Below are 21663 nucleotides of genomic sequence, written 5' to 3' on the forward strand. Positions count from 1 at the left end.
CTTATATCCTTTCATTTCTTTGCCCACTTGGCTGTTTTCAGGCTCCATCTGGAGGATGAGCTTCGGCAGCGTGAGAGGGAACGCGAGCGAGAACGTGAGCGGGAAAAAGAGAGGGAGCGTGAGGCAGAGAGGGAGAAGGAGCGGGAGAGAGAACGGGAGCGTGAAAGAGAAAGGGAGAAGGAGCTTGAGAGGGAGCGCGAGAGGGAACGGGAACGCGAACGCGAGAGGGAACGAGAGAAGGAGAGAGAGAGAGAGAAGGAGCTGGAGAGGCAGAAGGAGAGGGCACTGAGGGAGAAGGAGCTCCAGGCATCCAAGGCTATGGAAAACCACTATCTGGCCGAGCTCCATGCCATGAGGGGACAGGAGGAACGAACCAAGCCTGAAAGACTAACCCCTAATCGGGCTGGTATGTGTCCCTCAATCCCATATAACCTCTGAAAGCAACATTTATACGACTTATCAACACCTGCCCTTATAAACTTGTTACATTAACTAGAGCTATAAGGACTGCAGCACCCATCAGATAAAGACGGTCAGATAAAGCCATAGTTGGAAGGAAGTAGTGACATTTATTTTTCTTTGCTTGAATGATCTAGGCAGCAAATTGCTTAATCATTAGCTTGATTAATTAAACAATAGTCATTTGTTTGATTACAAGATTTTATAACAACATACGTAAACTTATTACTCCAGAATTTATTTGTACTTTTTGTGGATTTTTATAGTCTATTGACAAACTTGGAGTTCCACTGGTTACTGTGCTCAGCTAAGTATATGGTATAATGGCTTAGTGGTCAGCACTGATGCCTCTCAGCAAAAAGGTTTCTGGTTCGAGTCTCAGCTGAGGGAACCTCAAACTGTGATCTTTCTGTGTGGAGTTTGCATGTTCTCCTCCTGTATGCATGGTTTTTCAGGATACTCTGGCTTCCTCCCACTCACAGGACATCCATGTTAGCTTACTTGTTATAGTTAATTGATCATGTATAAGCCACTTTTATCCAAAGCATCTGCAAAATGATAGTAGAATAGAATAAATAAGCTTTCCACTGCAGCAACAAGAACCACATAACCATATATAAGAAATGAGTACAAAAAATAGCACAGAATCAATTACATGAAGACTTTTGCCATTTTTTATACAATTGAATGAAGAATAGGGCTTCAGTTTGAAACCAAGTATTCACTCTGCTTTCTCTCTTTCTGTCTCTCTCCAGACAAAACCAAAGAGCCTGCTCTTCCGGCCCCCAAACCTGTCCCACCTGGAATCCACTCTTCAATGGTTCAAACACATCATCCTGTTTCTGGTCTAATCTCTGGCCATGGCCTCTACATGGGGCACAGCACTGTTGGCACAGGACTCCCAGCCTCAATGATCGCTCAGAGGGCCAATGAGGAGGAGAGATGGTTGGCACGGCAACGCAAGCTGCGGCAAGAAAAAGAGGATCGCCAGTACCAGGTGTCTGAATTCCGCCAGCAGGTTCTGGAGCAGCATCTGGACTTGGGCCGACCAGCTGACACTCCAGATCACAGGACAGACGCACACAGGTGAGGCAACATTCCCGAAAAAAATTTCTTGATCCAATCCAACCAAGAAATTGGTAATACATGTTTTTCATGGTAGTTTTGTTTTGTCTGTTATCTGATGAAAACTTTCGGTCTGGGGGTCTTTGGCAGTTGCATGCATGCATACTTTCAGCACACACATTATTTGTGAGGTTATTTCTCTACTTGCCTGATAGGGACAGTTGTTGTTGTGTTTCAAAGTCTCAGAGGCTGGCAGGCTTTAGAAGTTTGTTTTCAGGTAGGACTGGCAAAAAGATAAAACCTGTCAGAAGCATCACATCTTCTCTTTTTCTTTTCAAGCCACATTCCAGTCCTGACATGTAGGGAACCAGGCAGCTATGTTGAGGTGTTTTCTTGATGTGGTAATGCTGGATCCTGATGACTGCTGTTTCATGAGTGTGAATGGGCAGGGGTTTCAAACAGCCAGCTAGTGGGACTACTGAGATACACAAAGGCTAATTCTCAACTAATCCTCTCAGCACAAACCCTCACTACCCACCTTCTGTTGTTCCAGTCCCTGTGTTTGTGTTGTGTGTGCTTCAGGAGTGAGGCTGTGGTTAATGCTGGTAGGACAGGAGTGATATACAAACATGTGCTATCAGTAACCCTACAGTATAATCGTGTAATCACAGCTCACAGGCTGCAGATTCCAGATAAGAAACACATTTAGTCTTTCACACACATACACAAACGCAACACAAACAGGAGGCAGAGATAATTTGACTGGTCATGCAGTGTGCACTACTGCCAGGTTTTATTTGGAAATTCTCTTGAGAAAGTATCCATCAGCCATCTGCCTTTCTTTCCTGTTCACTGTTATTATTTCTAATTAAACGCCATGGCATTTTTCCTCTTCCACCCTTAGATACATGTCTACTGTGGTCATTAGTATCATTCACCTTTCTTTGCCTTTTAAAATCCCTTTCTATTCGTATCAGCTCTGCCAAGGATGTTGTGTTTTTGCACATGTTTTTCTGTCTGCATTTGTTAACGCTACTGGGCAGATTTTTGTGAGTGATTTTGATCTAACTAACATTCCATTAATATTTTGGAGTAATCAGGATACAGAAATGTTTAAAGGATTCTTCACAATACGGGTGGTAACGAGCTGCTTGGCGGAGGTCTCTGCTCTCTGAGTGCTTTTCTGGTTGCCTCTGTGTCAGTTTTCTTATTCTCTGACAACCTGTCATGAGAACATTTCCACTGGTCTCTTCCTCAGTATATGACTCTCTTCTGTGTGTGTGTGTGTGTGTGTGCATGCATGCCTCACTACAAAGGCCTTAAAGATCAAAAAGAGGCCTGTGTATCTGGAGGACAGTGTGTGCCTTGGCTGCATCCACACTGCTCTGGGCTACTCTGCCTGGGCTTGATAACGCTGCTGTGCACAGACACACCAACACGGGTAAAAAGAAGAAGGTGTGGCATGTGTGTCAGTACAATATGCATAATTAGGAAACATTCTTTCTGAAATTTAGGAAACGTGTTTTTATTATATTTTGCATCCAACAGATGAATAATTTATGTTTAATTCTATCTCTGCAGATCCGTACCAAATCACCATGAACTAGGAAGCCGGGAACTACACCCTCACTTAGGCGCTCCTCCGCCTCTCATCTCACCCAAACCTCCACAGCCACCACGTGAACACCCCCCTCCACCTCCCACAACCTTGTGGAATCCTGCATCTCTTATAGAGACAGCCTCAGAGTCCAGACGTAACCATGAGCCCTCAGGGATGGGCCACTATGAGCTCAGTCATCTCTCACCAGGACCCTCTAAATATGAAGATGGAACCCGCAGAAGAGATGTGGGAGCAATGGAAAAATATCCCCCACTGAGAGGACCTCCAGGCTTGACAGAGCCCAGCACATTCCTTGCTGATCTAGAGAAATCCACCCAGTCCTTCTTGAGCCAGCAGAGGGCGTCACTGTCTCTGTCAAGTCAGTATGAAATGGAGGGAACAATCAAAAGCAATGCTGGACTAAAGAGCTTTCAGGGACACCTGGGGTCGAGTAGACATGGACAAGGGCTTGGAATGGTTTCCGGGCCAGTGGTGGGACAGGTAACAGCACTGGTGACGGTTCCAGACACAATGCTGATTTACGATGAATTTCTACAGCAGCATCGAAGGCCTGTCAGTAAGCTGGACCTGGAAGAAAAGAGGAGAAGGGAGGCCAGAGAGAAAGGTAGTCATGGCATCTGTTAATCAGCCTTTACTTGCTTTATAAGTATTATAACCACATTGTTGTAATAAAACTGTCACCTTTAAAGGTAGTGTATCAGCAGTGATGTCTGTGATTTCTACAGGTTACTACTATGAGCTGGATGACTCATATGATGAGAGTGATGAGGAGGAGGTAAGAGCCCATCTCAGGAGAGTGGCAGAGCAGCCCCCACTCAAGCTGGATGACTCGACAGAGGTAAAATAACTACCAGAATGTATGTTTTAAGGACTTGTATATAATGAAAAATGCACAAATTATCCAGATAAACACACTGAAGTAAAGCGATCCTTTTCATCTCTCTCTATAGAAATTGGACTTCCTGAGGGTATTTAGCCTGACCACAGTGAGCAGGCGTGAGGAGCTTGTGCAGCAGAAGAGAAGGAAGAGGAGGAGACTGCTCAGGGAGCGTAGTCCTTCGCCACCTGCCTCACAATCAAAACGCACTCCCCCTCCTTCTCAGCTTATCACTCGCTTCACCCCTGAGGAGATGGACCGAGCACCCGAGTTGGAGGATAAGAAGCGATTCCTCAACATGTTTAGACTGTCCCATGTCACAATACAGCAGAGAAGAGGTATGTGATCAATCTGTGGAACAGGTACTCGGTTGAATAACTGTATTATGATTCATTTAAATACCAAAATGAACTAAATAGTAAAAATCTAAAATGTACAACAATGCTTTCTAGGTTTTCTAAATGATTAACTTTGGCTGATCATGTTCAAGTTGGGAACTGGTGTGTCATGGGAGTACATTAAAAAAATATTTAATCATCTATCTGCACAGATAAATACATGAACATGTGCATAAAAGCACAAACATTTGTATGCAGCATCATAATCAAGTAAAATCAGCGCTGAAACTGTCAAAGCAGAATTTCTGTCACCATTTGGGACAGAGAGGTTGTAAGGGGGCTGGAAAATGACCATGTCAACCTCATACACTATATTAAATTCAGAACATATTACACTACGTATGCATAATGTTATGCTTTGCATGGATCTAGTTAAAATGTTAGAGCCATTTGTACACAAACATTTGATATTGTGTACAATATCAAATGTTATTGATATTGAGTCCCTTGCTAGTCGTCTGTCCTGTTGTTTCCCCCCAAGATTTAACTCTAATAAGATCTTGATCCTCAAACAATGTCTTTAAGGTATGTCAAAAATAGTTTGACAAGCCAAAACTGACATTAAAAAACATTGCTGTGATGCTATGCGTCATCAGGATTGAAAGTCAAGGACATGGGCTTACAATATACAGCCAGCAGATGGCGATATAAAACCTCCTACAGTGTCAGGCCATACTTAAGATCATTTTGCACATACAGCATAAAATAACTGCTTATGAGGATGTAAATGAGAAACTAAAATGTATTTTTCATTTGTTTTTCTGTTTTAGACAATGAAAAGGTGGCGGAGTTGCTTCAAGCTATTAAAGAAAAGAGTGTAACTTTGGATACTGTCAGACATGCAGCTCATCCACTGTGTAAGAGCCCCCCAGCACAGGCTTCAGGTAAAGCGTGCCTTTTTATTGTTTTTAGATCACTTTTCTGATGGAGGAAAGTAGCAGCACTTTCTAACTGCACGCTTACTGCAGTACTAATGTTGATCTTGGCCATGACATATGTTCCAATGATTGCAGATCCAACATTTGCCCAGCCGTCCTCTGAATCGGAAGATCACCACAATGTTCGACCACAAAGCCCCGCCTCACATTGCCCAGTATCCCCCAATGGCTATCCAAAACCCCTTGGAGACACATTAAGACCAAAGGCACCCCCTTCTCCAGCTGTCTACCCAGACAAGGCCCGGGGGCCCAGTGATGGACCCATCTCAAAGAGGAGCTCCAGTCTGCTCAACAGCTTGCGTCCCCAGCTCCCCCTGCTGGCTAAAGAGGGACTTCACAGTGTCAATGGACGCACAAAAGCCTGGGACAGCTTCACGCCAGAGGAATTTGCCCAGCAGTTCCATGAGTCTGTACTTCAGTCCACTCAGAAAGCCCTGCAGAAACATAAAGGTAAAGACACTGAGGACACTAACACAACCTGCATTTATTATGTTTCTAATTATTCATTCCATTTTTTTCAACCTAAACTTTATTTGACTGTGTTTTTACTATGTAAGAGAGCTATTTAAGTTTTTGTTGTTGTTGTTATTATTGATAAGGTCTGCAAAACTAAATGGCTTAAGTCAAAATGTCTTTCCAAGAGTGAATGCTAAATCACAGTTTAGCATTTTTAGATCTCAGCCTGCAAACTGGTGTTTTTATTCAACCAGCGCTCACAGAAAAACTTTTGTTACACTAAAACACATGAGACAATTTATTTTCCTTATAGTGTGTCGTCATTTAGGTCGGTGATGAAGCTTTGTAACAAAAACTTTTTTCATGATTAATGTTTTTATGTAGTTGATTGACTATTTTGTTGTCAAGATGGTTCAAACTACATCTATTATCTGAGTCACAGATGCATCGGAACTGGGAACTCAAATAAAAAATTGTCAGCAAATTCTCAGTTTTGCAGAACCTGGAAAATGTCAGTATGTTGAACTGGAAATAGTCAAAACGAAAATTCATATAGAACCAAAATTGTTATATTTTTTTCACTAATCCTGTCATCACAACTGTTGAGTAAAATGGATAAATTGACATTTTATTCATGTGTGCCTGTGTGATTTGTTTCTTCTTTAGGAGGAGCTGCAGGGGTGTCGGAGTCGTCCCACATCCAGGAGTCCTCCGTTCACTATAACATTCCTGAGCTTCAGAGCACCCCCGGCCGGTCGCCGCGGCCACATTCGCAGCCTCACTCCAACACACCATCATTTCCCCACCTACTTTCACACACTCACCCTCAACCAAACGGGCAGCACTTTTCAGCACCCCTCCACAAAGAGGCCTCAGGGATGAGGGAGGACCTGTCTGGTCCAGAGGACTCTGAGGAGGAAGATGATGAGGAGGAAGAGGAGGTCTCAGTTTCCAAGTGGCAGGGAATTGAATCTATCTTTGAAGCTTATCAGGAATATATTGAAGGTAAGACGGCACATGAAATGAATCCTGCTGCTAGAAAATGTCACAGCCCTGCTATTTTTATTTTTTACATTGCCTTACATTAGATTTAGACAGTTTTTAATCGCAGTGTTCGCTTTCCAGTTTCATCACCCTGAAATGATTGTATCATTTCACAAAATTAGGGTTCCGTTTCTTTCTTTGTCAGAGAGTTGTTACTTTCATCCCTAGAAGGCAGCATACATTATTTGACAAAGTGTTTTCAGATGTTGAAATATAAAAATGGTTGTTGCTGCTGTTGGAGGTCATGGTCTGGATTTTGCTCCGAGGTCATCGTAAACTGCCACCTGCTTGAGTGTTTTTTCTTTCTCTAAAATGTCTGTCCTTGTTTTCCCTTCTCTACTTTCTTCTATCCCGTATTGTCACAGAGCAAAGTTTGGAGAGACAAGTGTTGCAGAGCCAATGTCGAAGACTAGAAGCTCAGAACTACAGCCTCAGTCTGACTGCCGAGCAACTGTCTCATAGCATGGGGGTAAGGCACACACATACACACCCAAACACAAAGCCATGTGAGATAATGAGTAAAGGTTGAAGCCAAATACTCATCACAATTCCAAGTACTGTAGTTCTAGAGTAGGGGTGTTAATCTCCAGACCGCTGTACTGCATTTTGTAGATGTTTCTGTGCTTCAGCACACCTGACTGAAATTAATGGTTCATTGTGCAGAACTTGACGACAAACTGTTGGATCATTTTATTCGAGTCAGGTGAGTTGGAGCAGGGTAACCACTTAAATGTGCTGGACAGTGGCTCTTAAGGACCAGAGTTTGACGTCCCTGTTCTGGAGTTTAGTTGTACTGCATGGAGATTTTGTGTTTAGACCCAGGCAGGTGTTCCCCTACAGGTCGGACTCTTTATGCAAGACGTAAGCAAACATTTCCACTATGATAATGTGCACTTAATAAATGTTACACAAACACATGATGGCTTCATAAATATTCAAACAAAGGGATATAACTGGATTTTGTTTGTTTGTTTTAATAGGAGCTGATGTCCCAGAGACAGAAGCTGGCTGTGGAAAGGGAGAAGCTACAAGCAGAGCTGGAGCACTTCAGGAAGTGTTTGACACTGCCACAGACACACTGGTCGAGAAGTGGCCATTACAAAGGCTACCCTCCAAGGTGACCCTGACATGCTGATCTGATGATCCCCCCCCCCCCCCCCAGGCCCCAGCTGCCTTCCTTTCAGACTGAGAACCAGAGTTTATTTTTTACAGCCTGGTCCTGATGGCTCCATAGAGGTAAACATGTCTGGCTAGATCGGATGAGAGTGAATGGATTGAGTGAATGAACAGACAGATGAATGCATAGGAATCAGGACCCTTTAGTGAAGGACAGTTCGTCTTTGGGTTGTGGCTTGCCAGGGGCTGCACCACAAGCCACTAACATGTGCCAATGTAGCCAACATGAGATCAGCTATAGCTGGAGCAGGACAAGCTGAAGATCAGTTCTCAGTCGCCCACTTTTTACACTCTCCAGCTCCTGCTGCTCTGTTCAGCCCCTGCATCCCTTAAAGCCACAGCTACATGGACAATCTGCCAATAAGGGAGCAGCTACCCCCAGAGGGGTTTGTCTGAAGACTTGAATGCTTCAAATCTCCAAATGAAAGCTTTTGGTCAGTTGGGACTGGTTTCTGTTTTGTTTTTGTTTTTTGTGTTGTTTTTTTTTTTTTTCTCTAAATTTTTTTTGGTTTGTTTTTAGTTTTGTTTTTTTTTTTTTAAATCACCGTGGCCATTTGAGCTTTTGAACTGGAAATGCACTTAAGAATTAAAGCTGAAGAACTACCTGGTGGTACTGTGTTACAGCAAAGAACTGTTCTAATTAGGGAAGAACATAGAAAATGCACATTTTTCGAAAGAATTAAGGAAATGTTTTATTTCTAAATAGAAAATTTGAAAATAAGAATTTTAAAGGGTGCTGCAGCCTTGTATTGTATATAATATGAAGACTTAAAATAATTTTGTATGTTTTTATTACTTTAATCATTGTTCTTTTAAAAGAAAAAAAACCTGCCATTTTTTATATGTTTATGCTTTTTTTTGTTTTGTTTTGGGTTTTTTTTGAGTTGGAAAAGAAAGCCTTGCTTTTAGTGTTTGTATTGCTGCTGGCCAGAACAGCTCCTTTCGAGACATTTAACAGAATGAACAAAAGCAGGATGTAGTCCTGCTCTTATTCTGTCCTGGCACTGCGCAGCTGAGACCCAGCCACAGTCACCTCACCTGACCTCTGAACTCAGCAAAGCTGCCTCAGAGGCTCCGAGACATGGCTCCTGCCCTTTTACCCTCCTTCTTTTACGGTAACATGCCTTTGTTTAATAACTCTCCTGCTCTGCTTCACTGCTGCTGGCATGACTAGTTAGCCTGTTACACACATGCTAAAACCAGATCCACAGCAACATATATTATATATGCATTTTTTTTTTGTTGATGACATGACTTACTTGATTATATGAAGACATGAAGAGTCTCTTAAAGCAGCCAGCAGGTTAAACTGGTTCATGATGCTTTATCTTATCATTGGACCTTCATTTTTACTTTTCAGACATTATTTAGTGTTGGAGTCACAACATGGCGCTTGGTTTAATGTTACACCTTCCAAGATCCAGCCCTTATGAGCAGCCATGAATGGACATAGTGCCAAAACATTTCTTAAAAAGAAAAACAACAGTAGCATTTGAGACTCTTCACATTCAACCACAGATGGCCATGTCCCTACCCTCCAAAACTGCCAACATATTAGATATCAATCAAGATTCAAACTGGGTATTTTGTGATCAGTACAGAATCAAAGGTGTTTCATGTGTCTGCCCGCATCCCATTTCTCAGGGCTGTCCTTAAATCTGGCAAGAGTTATGTCACCCTTCTTGCATCTAACTTATGTCTTAACTTGAGGTGTTAGATGTGTACTCCGAGACAACGGGATCTGTCAGAAGATATACCTAGATCGTTAAAGTTTTAAAGTTATGGTAATGTTTGATGCAAACAAGCGCAGAATTCAATAATGCAAATAAAAAATAACCTCAAACTTGTACTAAAAAGTTCATTTTTATGAATGAAGCACAACTACCCCACGCATACACTATTTCACTGACAAGTGCCTCAAGAATTTGGGAGCATGTGAAGGAGTTGCAGTCCAAATGATGGGCATTCTACACCCAACATCAGTGATCAGGGACTTTACATTTTACATTCAAGTGTCTGCTGTCTGTGTCACACCTTTCACACATGTGCAAGTCAAAAACTGACGCTAAATTAGTTTATCTAAACACATCTAAAAAGAAAGGGGGAGAAAAGTCACTTCAATCATAAAGCCTTTTTAAGAATTATTTTATAAATGAGGCCTAAGCCAGATCAGAGGAATACAGAGTGTACATCTGTTTTTACACAGCAGTCGAGAGCCAACAGTGCAGCCTGTCAGTAAATGAGGGAGCATGCATGCTGAGGTAAGCTGCCAATTAGCTGGGGAGGAAGGTGCAGTAAGACAAGCCTCTTACTCAGCCTCCCTGTGTCTCCAACCTGTGCACGCCCATGCAATAGCCCTGTTACTCAGTGGAGGATGTCTAGATGCTGTGAAATCCTGTTTTTAAAATGTACTTGTTTGAATTCATTGTAATGTAATATATTCTTTGTTGAATGTAGTAATTAGGTATTTATGAATATATGGCTGTGATTTCAGACAAAAAAGAGAATAAAATACTTCAAAATCAATATCAAACTTTCTTTGTGGGTGCTGGTATGATAGAAGAGCAACTTAAGTTACTTTTTTAAAGATTTTTTTCTTCTGACAGATACAGGTCTTAAGTGGAAATGGACCCAACATGGCCAAATTTAGATGAAGACAATGAAACAGTTTGAGCATTAATAGCTTTCCATCATGTGGCTTTTCTCTCACAGCTATGGTATTAAGAATCATTTGCTATCATGGAAGCAAACCTCTGTGCTCAGTTAACCAGCAGGACATGACTGACCTAAGATCAATTGTAAACATTACAAAAGTTAATGTTTTGATCTTTTTTTTTCCTCTAATACCAATTGGCATTTTATAATACACTGATAGAAAGCCTATCAGTTACCTTTATGTATTGTGATACATTTTTTTTTAGACTGAGCATCACAGCTAAACGCTGAACTAAAAACTTGCCAACTGTAATAATTTTCTGTTGGTATTCACTCATTTTCAGATTCAAGTGCTGCCAGGTATGTACCGTCACAGATGTATGACTGCCACCTGATTAACACAAAATAAAATTCTACAGCCGTTCCTTATCTATGGATCTGTGTTCTAACTACACCTTCCAGGATGACAGTATTGCCCGCCCCCGCCTCCCACACCAAGAAATAATTATCCAAACACAATTTGTGTCTCAGCTAAGTTTATATTTGAATTAACAAAGAAGATAAAAACAATTACAAGGATTAAAAATAATTCAAGGAAAATATTAGATATAAATACACACATGTACATGAATACAATTTAGTCACGTACTCAAAATAATACCAGCCTTAACTCATTTCATATGAATTTCTCACTACGGGCAGATTCGTAGGCTTTCCTGTAATAGATGGCTTGATAAGGCCATGATGTTTGGGATCAGTAGTCCATGAACTGGTCCTTACTGGAACCAGGCTGCAGATTGGAGCGCAGTTTGTACATGCAGTTAAGTGAATCTAGAAGGAACGCTCGAATGGTATTAATCTCCATCAGAGTAAGGTTGTCCAGCTGCAGAGAGAGACAGGGGTTAAGTTTGGCTTTCAAAACTAGTCAAGAAGATCTGCAATCTGACAACCTGTCTGTAACCAAGTCAGAAGGATTCATAAGGTCATGCACGGGCATAAAATAAGTTGTCAGCAATTGTAATGTATCTTGACCTATGTGGACAGATCATAATTATCTGTGACCCATCTTACCTTGGCATGAGCCTCCTGCTGACTGATGAAACTGTCAGCAGACAAGCGGAGTTTGGCGATCCGAGTGTCCCATATGTCCTTGACCAGCGTGCGGATCTCATCTGCTTTAGGAATGTTGTCCGACGCACTACAAACGTAAAGTAGGTCACCATGAGCACAAAGTTTTGGAAAGAAGGCCACATTTCTGTCTTTCTAACTCACTGGTTAAGTAACAGCTTAGTCAGCTCCATGTAGTAAGGACAAGGAACAGGCGTAAAGGTGTCCTCTTTTCTTTCAAGCTCTCGCATCTCCTCCAGTTTCTCTGCATAAAGAAGAGAATAAAAACAAGTATTAAAAATTTTCTGAAAGAAATTCCATATTTCAGCATAAGGGGTATAATTTTGAGGAATTGCTTGAGTAGTCATCTTTAATCCCATTATCACCACAGACCATCTTATTTAAAGTACACATGGAAAGTAACCGCATATGTAGGCATTTGTAAAGTTATGGCAACAAAATAAACTGCTTTAAGCTCAGTTTTCCTATCCAACAAGCTAATTCACTTTCCTCACTCATACTTGGTGATAGTAAGCTACATGTGTAGCCACAGCTGCCGTGGAGCAGACTGACAGAAACCTGGCAGCCAAACTGCACCAGCAGCATCGTTGACTACACAAACGACCATACATATTCATCCACCAGAGATGCCAACACTGGAAGCAGGGAGGGTGAAGTGTGCTGCACAAGGACATGAGGACAGAGCACCTGAGCAGTACCAACTTAATCAGCTGTCCACTGCTCCTCCAGTTGTTTTGAAAGTTGCCCATTATTTTTTAATTTTTTTGTTGCCCATTTCAACCGTTTTTCAAGTTGTGTACCTGCCATCAAATTTCAAATGAGCTCATATTTTACATGAATGATAAAATGTCTAAGTTTTAACAAGTAATATGTTATGTTTCACTGGGAATAAAATATCAGTCTATGAGATTTGTGAATCAGTGCATTGTTATAAATATACATTTTAAACAGTATCACGGGTTTTTTTTTGGGGGGGGGGGGGGGGGTTTTGTTTTGTTTTTAAATTGGGGTTGCGGGTATCTTAAAATATATATGCATTGGTGCAAACCAGCGCTTAATCCAACTGAGAAAATATGAACGCGCTCCTTCAGCCTCAATAACTTTATTTGACTAATGGAAATAAATTTGGGAACCATCTTTACTCATAATGAAGTAGTTTCACTTTGGTAAAGGACCTGAATACTTGTACTCCCACTTCAAAAAAAAAACCACATCAAAACATTTTATACTGGGCTGGAATATTTCAGACACATTAAATCAAGTAAGTGACTAAATGAGTAAGCATTACCAACATCCATCCACTCAGGGGGGACTATTCTACATTTCTGTCTCTGTTTTAAGTTTAGAGCCAGCCACACCGGAACGTCAACAGGAAGTCCAGGGTTGAAGGGACCCAAGTCTCCCTGCGGACAGAAACAAACACTGCAGTTCACACACACACAAGCAAAGACACGCGTTTATTCATTTTGTATTAAAGTCTTCGCTTTGCTACAGCCAGTTATCTGACCACAAGTAGCATAACTCCAATTCAATGCATACAGAAAGGTACAGTTTGAGATTTACAAGCCTCTTGGTCAGAGAGGTTCACGTTGTTTACGAGTGTAGAGCAAAGTGCTGGCAGTGCTACTTACCCCAATCAGATAGATCTTATCCAGGCTGAAATTTGGTATTATCTTCACTAACTCTTTCTCGGCAAGGAACTCAACTTCTGACGGGTCCATGATCTTTTGTAACAGTTAACTAAACCCCCGCGCTGCAAATTGTTTCCCGCGCTGCAGGTTGTCCGAAGCTACAGTGAACCAATGAGGAGCCAGCAACGTCATCAACAGGAAGTATGAAACCGCAGCGTCAGCGCCATGTACTGTCTTGTATCTGCTATTTGACCTATGATTTGACCATCTCTGGATCTCCTAACACATGGTCCGAAACACGAGATGTTGCACATTGAACCCTATCAGTGGGGTCGTGGTTTGCCTGAAAATAACGCCGCTGGCAGGGCTTCGTCCAAACTAGACGTGCGCCATGCGACCACAGTGACAATGGCAGTCAAGCACCACTAGAGGTAAGCATTTAGCTAAATTTAAAAAAAGGGCCTTCTTGATTGAGTTAAGCCGAGATAGATATTCAATATCAATGATAAATGGATTTTAGTTTTTGGTCATAGCCATGACCAAAGAAACCACAGAATAAATACCTGCTTTTGATGACATGGCAGACTTTTAACACTTGATTCTTGTGTTGAATTTAATTTAACTAATTAGATCCTTCATTTATTAATAAAAATTAAGAAAAAAAATTGGGTGGCTTAGCAGCGTGACAGGAGGGCTTTTTATTAAGAGACTGCTGTTTTTGACTTGGTTTCCAGTCAAATCATTGCTGCTCTTCAATGAATTCACTTAAAAGTTTTTCATGCACTCCATGACTAACAGGACATGTCATTTGATGTGCCTTACATGGACAATTATTTATTTTATCAAGTACCTGCATTTGGGACACAGTGCAATGGGACATTTGTGCAGTTAATAAATCCGCAGCATTTTATGCCAATAAGGACGAAAATTTCTGAGGAAGTTAACTTTCCACTATCTTGTTGATTCCAATTCTGCTTATAAGACAGAGACCAATTTCTGAGGGCAAATGAGAAGTTCAAAAGGTCAAAAAGTTATGAACTTAATCATTTAGGGGTGTTTAAATGTACAACAATAATCGTTATTAGTGTGGTTTTGAGTAACAGTGCAACTCCTTGGTGACAAAATTTCTGCAACTCTATCTTACAATGTTTTAGTAGAACATTTTATTAGAAATTTTGTCTTGCAAACTGACATACAAAATGTCTGTTAAATTCCTTGTGCAACACGTTAGCAGTAGCACATGGCTACTGATGCAGTGACAAAGATGTTCACACAAGCCTTTAGGAAACTCAAACCATACAAAACTAAATCGGTAAGCTACTGCCCTACAGCTACTGCTCAGTGACTGCCTTCAATCTTGTCAGTCACAGCAGCTGAATAAGACACACAGCAAAATATATTAGCAAAAGACAAAATCTGTTTGGTGAGGATTCCATCTGTTAAGAAATCAGTCATTTTACATTCGGTTAATAAAATTTGTATTTAAAAAAAATCATGTTAACAGATTAATCCTAACCTTACAAGCTCACAATAAATATTTCAATTTACTTAACCTTTCTCTTTAAAAGTTCTAATTTAGAGTGGTCACTTAACTAAAATTACATCTTTGCTACATGATTAAACATATCCAACTCCAAACAAAATTCATGCACTCCTGTAATCTGATTTAGACATTTGAACAAATCACACCATTAGTCAAGAACCAACTTATGACAATAAGAGTAATGTTTCATGGAAATGCACATCTCAAATGTCAAAGCTCTCAAGTCAAACGTGCCTTTATAGTTGCTGGTGTAGCTAAAGCAGGGATACCCATATCCATATTCCTTCTCCAACACATCTGAATCAAATGGCTGAATTGCCTCATCCACACCATCTACCTCTGCAGACACCTGTAACAAACCATTCATTTGATCAAATGTGTTGGAGAAGCATTGCATCTAAAAGTTACAGGATAGTTTATCTCAATGACTGGACTTGGGCACCCCTGAGCAAAAGCATCAAGTTGAGTCCAACACTACAAATTTCAATATATGGTTGCATTTCATTGACACGTTCATGTAAGAGCAGGATGGTTTTTGCAGCTTTTGATTACAATTACACGTGAATTTTGTTTCACGCCTTTACACAAACTAAAGAGGTAACAAGGAACACATTTCTATATATTTATATCACATCCCAATGTTACAAATGTCATCTATATTTTTTTTTAATGATTTAGTACTTCCATCTCTGTATGGCAAAAATTTGAGAAATATTTTGATCAAATATTCCAGAATTGAATGTTTTGCACATAACAAAAGGGGGAGGGGGGTCTGAAAAACATAATCCCCTTCTTCATCCTAATATCACCTTGTAAAGGCCAACACAAGTCCATAGCGCACATCTGGTGCCTGCGGGTCCTGTTATTATAGGAGGCTTTTATTGAAACATAGACAATGTGCTACTTGTTCAGTAGCAAATATGCATGCTGAAATGACAGCAATATTTATAGTGTGTGTGAGAGTCTGACGACCGAGACTAAAAGGTCTTAGCACAGATCCAGGACGGACTTGTTAATCACTGGATTGGTCCAGTCGTTCCTTAGATCATCCAAATGATTGTCAAAGTCAATCAGGTTCTCATAGGATTTTCCTTCCAGCAGAGCAGATGTGATCTTCTGTGCTTCACTCCAGTCTTCAAAATAATCACTAGGAGACAAACTTTAGCATCAGTGCATTATCTTCAGGAATTTATTGGGGGGGTTTTTTGCAAAATATTCAGTTAATGAGTGAACAGAGTTGGGTACTCAAAGCTCTGCACTTTTATCCTAAGTTACTTACGTCATTCCTTCCCTGTTTTTCCACTTGTTTTCATGATGATCGTAGATGAGCACAATAGGCTCAAAACAGCTCATTGTTAATCTACCATTGTCCACCTGGTGGAATACATCACAGAAAATTACATTTTTTTCTGGAAACTTGTGGAAGTCCATGCTATTGTTTGCAAGCTTTTATGTAACATTATATCTGTCAAACCAATAACTCTAGAGATATGGCAATAAAAACTGCCAAGTCAGCAGCGAACGTTTCTCATACTGCATCTTCTACACGACAAAGCTGCTTCATTTTGTCTGCATATTGACATGTAATTTGGCCAAAATCTCCAAACTTCAACCAATCTAAGAACAAATAATTTTTTTTCACCTGACATTAAACAATTAGACTCCAAATCATTTAGGGTTACCATAACAATTGCTGCTTCACTGAAGTTCTCTGAAATCCTGGCCGCCACTTTTTCCGCTACTTGGTTGGGTCTGCAGACGAGACAGAGGAGCAATAATAAGATGCAGGATAGTGAGCCAAACAGCTTCTTTGAGGATATGTTACCCTGAAATTAGATTTAGAATTTAAAATATAAATCATCTTACCTTGAATCCTTTGTGCGTTCATTAGCTTGATAATATCCAGCAATGATGTAGTTGTGTTCTTTACACCAAGTGTCAATCTGAGAAGTGATCAGGTGTCAGGAAGCCAACATGTAAAGACAAGACAGTTTCACTCAGATGACCTTCAGGTTTGTCTGGAGATATGAGACTGTATTACCAAACTGTGACTTTAATTTAATCGTACTTTAGGAACTGTAGTTACTGTTGCTATTGATGGTTCTCGTGTGTGTGTGTGTGTGCGTGTGTGTTTTGTTTTGTTTTTTTAACAATACGAGGTCAACCCTATATCTTGGATCTAATAGTGTATTTCTGTACTAACTTGCAAAAATATCTGTATTCATGCCACGAAATTTACAGGAGTTAACATCTTGACATCTGTCTTCGCATCCAATGAATGGCATTGCTCTACCCATAATATTAATAACAATAATAAGTTTCAAAATCCCCCCGTGAAATTTGAGAAACGGATGAGCCTTTTAAAGAATTTTATTTCAAGCAAATATATGCCATGAGCTGGATTGCTCAAGTAGCTAGTAATTACCAAGAAAATAAAAAAAAAAAAAGTCTTTGCAGAGTTGTTACTTTAGTTGAAATCGGATCTACTTAAATACCATCTCGTAGAGTACTTACCAGTGTCAAAGCTACTTCTAGCATTGGTGCCAGAGCAAGAGTACCATGAAAAAGAGGCACGCAGTCCACGCACAAGACAGGACCAGTGTGACTGTCCTTCCTTTCCTTCGTTTTTTCTGCTACCAGCAACCCGTTAACGGCATAGTGAGGGTATTTGGCAGCATGTAAAAGCATTTTACAGTAAGCCTGACTCGTAAGTTGAATAGGCATGTCTATTAGAAAAGCAGTAAAGAGACCAGTCCTGCTAAAGTAGCTCAGTAGCTAGTTGCACGATGAAGAGAGACTTCTGCGTTAGCTATCGTTACCTATCATGCCCACAGAAAAGTATACATCTATTTCCGCGACCACCTTTCTGCCAAAATCTTCTCTATGCCATCTGATAAGTACATGTAATCTTTATAATTATTCGAAATCACAGCGGTTCTTAGTGTCGTCAAATGAATGACCCAGTGGCTGAAGCAACTGAAGCTAATCTCACTTCACTTCCACATTCCACTCGTTACTGTGGCACCGGTAGTGCCGTAATGTGAAAATAACTGTCGTAAACAAAATGTTTTACGTCCTTCCGTAAGGCAGTCACTTCCCTTCAGATCATCAGGAGACGGGAGCAAGGAAAAAACAGTAGGTCGTATATTTTTAAATAAGTTAGAAATTTTTCTGACCTTGTGGAGTTGTACCATACTTGATTATGATATGTATAAGGACCGTCTACATATTCTTCGTAGAAGAAGCCATTCAAAAGAATATTTTTAAATTACAAATACGGTCACTTTGTCAGAGCGGCGCGCAGCTGGCGTGCTAATGTTCCGGGTAGCTCATGTTAGCCCAGATGGGCATCAGATCTGCAAAGGGGTGATGAGCATATACCAACTGTTTGTGTTGTTAACCAGTAGCTTGCATAATTAGTATCTCAGTCTGGGAAAAATAAGTTTAATATAGTGTTGTGTAAGAGAAACTGATATTACTGTGATCATTTTTCTCCGGGCGCCGTGACCTTGTGTTTGCAGCTAACGCTAACATTAGCTTTTGCCTATCTTGAACGCTGAACTTTTAACGCGATTGTCCCAATAAAATCTTGACGATCTTCGTATATGCATATTGTTTGTGTTGAGTTTCAACCGATTGTTAAAAGCCTACTTGAAATAATAATGTCGACCTCGAGTGACTGAATATTCAAAGAAAACGAAAGATGATGTTTCACTTCTATTGATACATTGTTAGTATTGACTTTAACCTTATATACAATATTTGTAGATTATTCTGTATTTTCTAAATGTAGGGATCCATTGATGAAAACAGACTTTTTATTTATGAATACTGCTCGTACATGCTTAAAAAGAAAAAAGAAAAAAAAATTAAGCCTAAAAGAGCCATGTAAATCTGGCAAAATGTCTGTGTTTAATTAATCATTTATCCATTGTTGTTCTTTACAGAATGCTGGCCACACGAGCCCTGAGCCTTATTGGCAAACGTGCTATTTCCACATCTATCAGTGTACGTGGTGGTCATGGTAAGTATTAATAAGTAAAATATATTCAACATGTATATTTTCCTATTGCTTACACACTTGGTGGGGTTTAATTGCAAAAAAAAAAAAAAAAAGAACTAGGGTTGTGATAATATGCTTTTGTCCTGATTTGATTCGATTACGATTTTTTTTTTGGGTGCCGATTCAATTTAAATTGCGATTCTCACAATTCTTCAATATTGCTGATTTTTGTAGACTAAAAACAAAAAAAACTTGATTTCCCACCTCTAGAAAAAAACCTTCCGTGATCTTTTCTTTATCCTTTACTTGACCATTAATGGAAAAGGTTAGCTGGACAAGGAAAGTTATAAGTGATACTTTGAGAGTCCATATTCTCCCAAAAACAGCTGCAGTGTTGAAAGAATCCAAGTATATTGAAACTTGTATTCGGTGGGTGCCCTGCCATGTGGGTTAAACTTCAGAGGCAAGAGCTCGGACCATAAACCTATTTATGGATACCTGATCTAATACTGTAATACGTGTTACATCTCTGTTTTCACTAGTAACATATTAAATGTTGGCTATTTGTGAGAATTGTAATTGTAATATTACATTGTGAATGGTTGGTTATAATTGTCTTTATAATTTAAAAAAAAAAAACACAATTTAATGTGAAATACAACTATGATATACATTTGGCTCTTTAGTGGGTTAAACAACTGTTACTCCATAATCCTTCTGTCATTGAGACATTGTGCTAATGCATCACAGAAGAAAACCATTAGATTTTTGTGTCTGAACATGAAAGAGAATCTGTACATATCTGAAAAAAAATTTGGATTTTGCATCTATCAGTACAGATGAAAAACGTACCAGGCATCTGTTAATCAGTGATGACTTGTATTTTATGTTGTGGAAATATCAAGAGGTATTCTAAACTTGTTTACTGTTGTACAGATCAAGTAAAGGGGCTGAATCAGCATGAAATGGGCTGATGATGTAGTATTTTTTGCAGAAAAATACTGTAATGTTATTGATCTGCCAAAACAATTATTTTATTTGTTGAATTTAATCAGATTTTACATTTTCAGATTATCACAGTAGCTGGCAGAATGCAAACTTGTTTCGCTTTTCTTTTTTCTTTAACTGCAATTGTAGTTCTCTACATCTGAATTTTTGACAGAATACATTTTAAGATTTCAGAAAAAGATTGACATAATTGAAGGCATTAGGTGTGAAAGGGTTCTTCACAAAACTTTTTTTCCTCTCCTGCAGGCGTTGCTAAGGTGGAGGACTACACCCTTCCTGCCTACTTTGACAGGCGGGACAACCCTCTCCCAGATGTGACCTATGTGCAGACCCTGACTGCAGAACAGAAGGCTCTGAAAGAGAAGGAGAAGGGCTCCTGGGCTGCACTGTCCAATGATGAAAAGATTGCATGTAGGACATAATAACAATTACATTTTGTTTGTTGATTAAAGTAGTTGTATTACTTTAAAATATTATAATAATGTGCATGTTCCACTGCCCTATCATTTTCATTTTTGATCCTTTTAATTTTTTTCTCCTTTAAACTTCAAACCCTTTTATTCTATCTTTTATCAGTGTACCGCATCAGCTTCAAACAGAGCTTTGCTGAGATGAACCAGGGATCAGGAGAGTGGAAGTCAGTGGTTGGAGGAATTCTGTTCTTCCTTGGTTTTACTGGCCTTCTTGTTCTTTGGCAGAGGAAGTTTGGTAAATATGCAAAATTATTATCTACAAGCCAACATGTTACTTGATCAACAGCTCCCACAGCTGACCACATGCAGTTTCAGAGAAACTCCTATTTTTCTTGGGGTCATTCTATGGCCTGACACATTTAATACTTTATCTTTGCAGTGTATGGACCCGTCCCACTTACATTTGAGGGAGATTACAAGGAGAAAGAGCTGCAGCGAATGCTGGACATGAGAATGAACCCAATTCAGGGCTTCTCGGCCAAATGGGACTACGAGAACAAGCAGTGGAAAAAATAAACCGACCCAGAAGACCACAGCACCTACTTGATCAAAGCAGGCCCATCTCAAAGATACAATAAAATTTATATTTCTGTATTTATCATTTGTCCACATTATCCCTGTCTGCATTTTGGAAGACCACTTCCTCCTAAGGCCCTTGTGTAAAATAAAAAGACAAATAAAAAATGTTAAACCAATAAAAGCTCATTCAATGCGTTTCTTTTACACATTAACACTCCTTTTGTCAGAGTTGGGATGCTTGATTAATGGTTAAAATGTTAAATTGTCTGAGATTCATTTTTATAAATTGGTATGAGATATATTTTTTCCTTTAAGAAGGGAACAGCATTTCTAGATGTGAACTGGTGCATGGCCTCTGAATGAACCTGAATATACAAGCTCTCAGTAGTTTTAGTGAAAAAAAAAAAAAAAATTCATTTAGAGTACCTAAAAGAATAATTTCAATGCTTGAGACCTAAATTAAAAAGCTGAAACAGGCAAATTTGGTTTGGTCACATCCAGTGTTATAGGTGTATGGGATAAAACTGAGCAGGAATTTGAGAGCAAAGTCAAACTTGAGGGAGCATACTTGAAAGTTGCCTAAATGGACTAGTCAATAGTATAAATTGTGATTTAACAGTAATTCCACCCTAAACCAGCAACCTCATGGGACCACCTAAAGATAAATGT

At 39.8% G+C, this 21663-nt stretch overlaps 4 protein-coding genes across 6 annotated transcripts in view; 2 read left to right on the forward strand and 2 right to left on the reverse strand.

The window, feature by feature from the left end:
• Positions 1 to 10511, forward strand: part of gse1b (Gse1 coiled-coil protein b) — a 172717-nt gene extending 162206 nt beyond the window's left edge. For both annotated transcript variants that reach the window (XM_079243551.1, XM_079243552.1), the window contains 10 exons: positions 42 to 406; positions 1215 to 1545; positions 3106 to 3749; positions 3871 to 3983; positions 4096 to 4360; positions 5191 to 5304; positions 5434 to 5808; positions 6481 to 6819; positions 7224 to 7327; positions 7839 to 10511. In XM_079243551.1, coding sequence (XP_079099677.1) covers positions 42 to 406; positions 1215 to 1545; positions 3106 to 3749; positions 3871 to 3983; positions 4096 to 4360; positions 5191 to 5304; positions 5434 to 5808; positions 6481 to 6819; positions 7224 to 7327; positions 7839 to 7979 — 2791 coding nt within the window. In that variant the 3' untranslated portion in view covers positions 7980 to 10511. The remainder of the gene's footprint in view (positions 1 to 41; positions 407 to 1214; positions 1546 to 3105; positions 3750 to 3870; positions 3984 to 4095; positions 4361 to 5190; positions 5305 to 5433; positions 5809 to 6480; positions 6820 to 7223; positions 7328 to 7838) is intronic.
• Positions 10512 to 11443: 932 nt separating this feature from the next.
• Positions 11444 to 13538, reverse strand: gins2 (GINS complex subunit 2; the record flags this gene model as incomplete). The annotated part of the gene is made up of 5 exons (XM_079245139.1): positions 11444 to 11572; positions 11761 to 11887; positions 11962 to 12061; positions 13106 to 13220; positions 13449 to 13538. The coding sequence occupies 5 exons, from the start codon at positions 13536 to 13538 to the stop codon at positions 11444 to 11446; spliced, it is 561 nt and encodes a 186-aa protein (XP_079101265.1).
• Positions 13539 to 14630: 1092 nt separating this feature from the next.
• On the reverse strand, positions 14631 to 17994 carry emc8 (ER membrane protein complex subunit 8). The gene is made up of 5 exons (XM_079245238.1): positions 17506 to 17994; positions 16858 to 16934; positions 16674 to 16743; positions 16271 to 16365; positions 14631 to 16138 (listed from the first exon to the last, which is right to left on the reverse strand). Exons 1-5 carry the CDS (start codon positions 17713 to 17715, stop codon positions 15979 to 15981), a joined length of 612 nt encoding a protein of 203 aa, XP_079101364.1. The 5' UTR covers positions 17716 to 17994; the 3' UTR covers positions 14631 to 15978.
• A 52-nt stretch (positions 17995 to 18046) lies between these two features.
• On the forward strand, positions 18047 to 21175 carry cox4i1 (cytochrome c oxidase subunit 4I1). Of its 2 annotated transcripts, none has more exons than XM_079245249.1 (5): positions 18047 to 18126; positions 18939 to 19015; positions 20249 to 20413; positions 20579 to 20710; positions 20855 to 21175. In XM_079245249.1, exons 2-5 carry the CDS (start codon positions 18940 to 18942, stop codon positions 20989 to 20991), a joined length of 510 nt encoding a protein of 169 aa, XP_079101375.1. In that variant the 5' UTR covers positions 18047 to 18126; position 18939; the 3' UTR covers positions 20992 to 21175. The 2 variants fall into 2 exon arrangements, with proteins under 2 accessions (XP_079101375.1, XP_079101374.1); XM_079245248.1 differs by having other exon boundaries at positions 18074 to 18130.
• The last annotated feature ends 488 nt before the right edge of the window (positions 21176 to 21663 follow it).

The sequence above is a fragment of the Telmatherina bonti genome (assembly GCF_933228915.1).
Source record: "Telmatherina bonti genome assembly, chromosome: 1".
In the NCBI taxonomy this organism is placed as follows: domain Eukaryota; kingdom Metazoa; phylum Chordata; class Actinopteri; order Atheriniformes; family Telmatherinidae; genus Telmatherina; species Telmatherina bonti.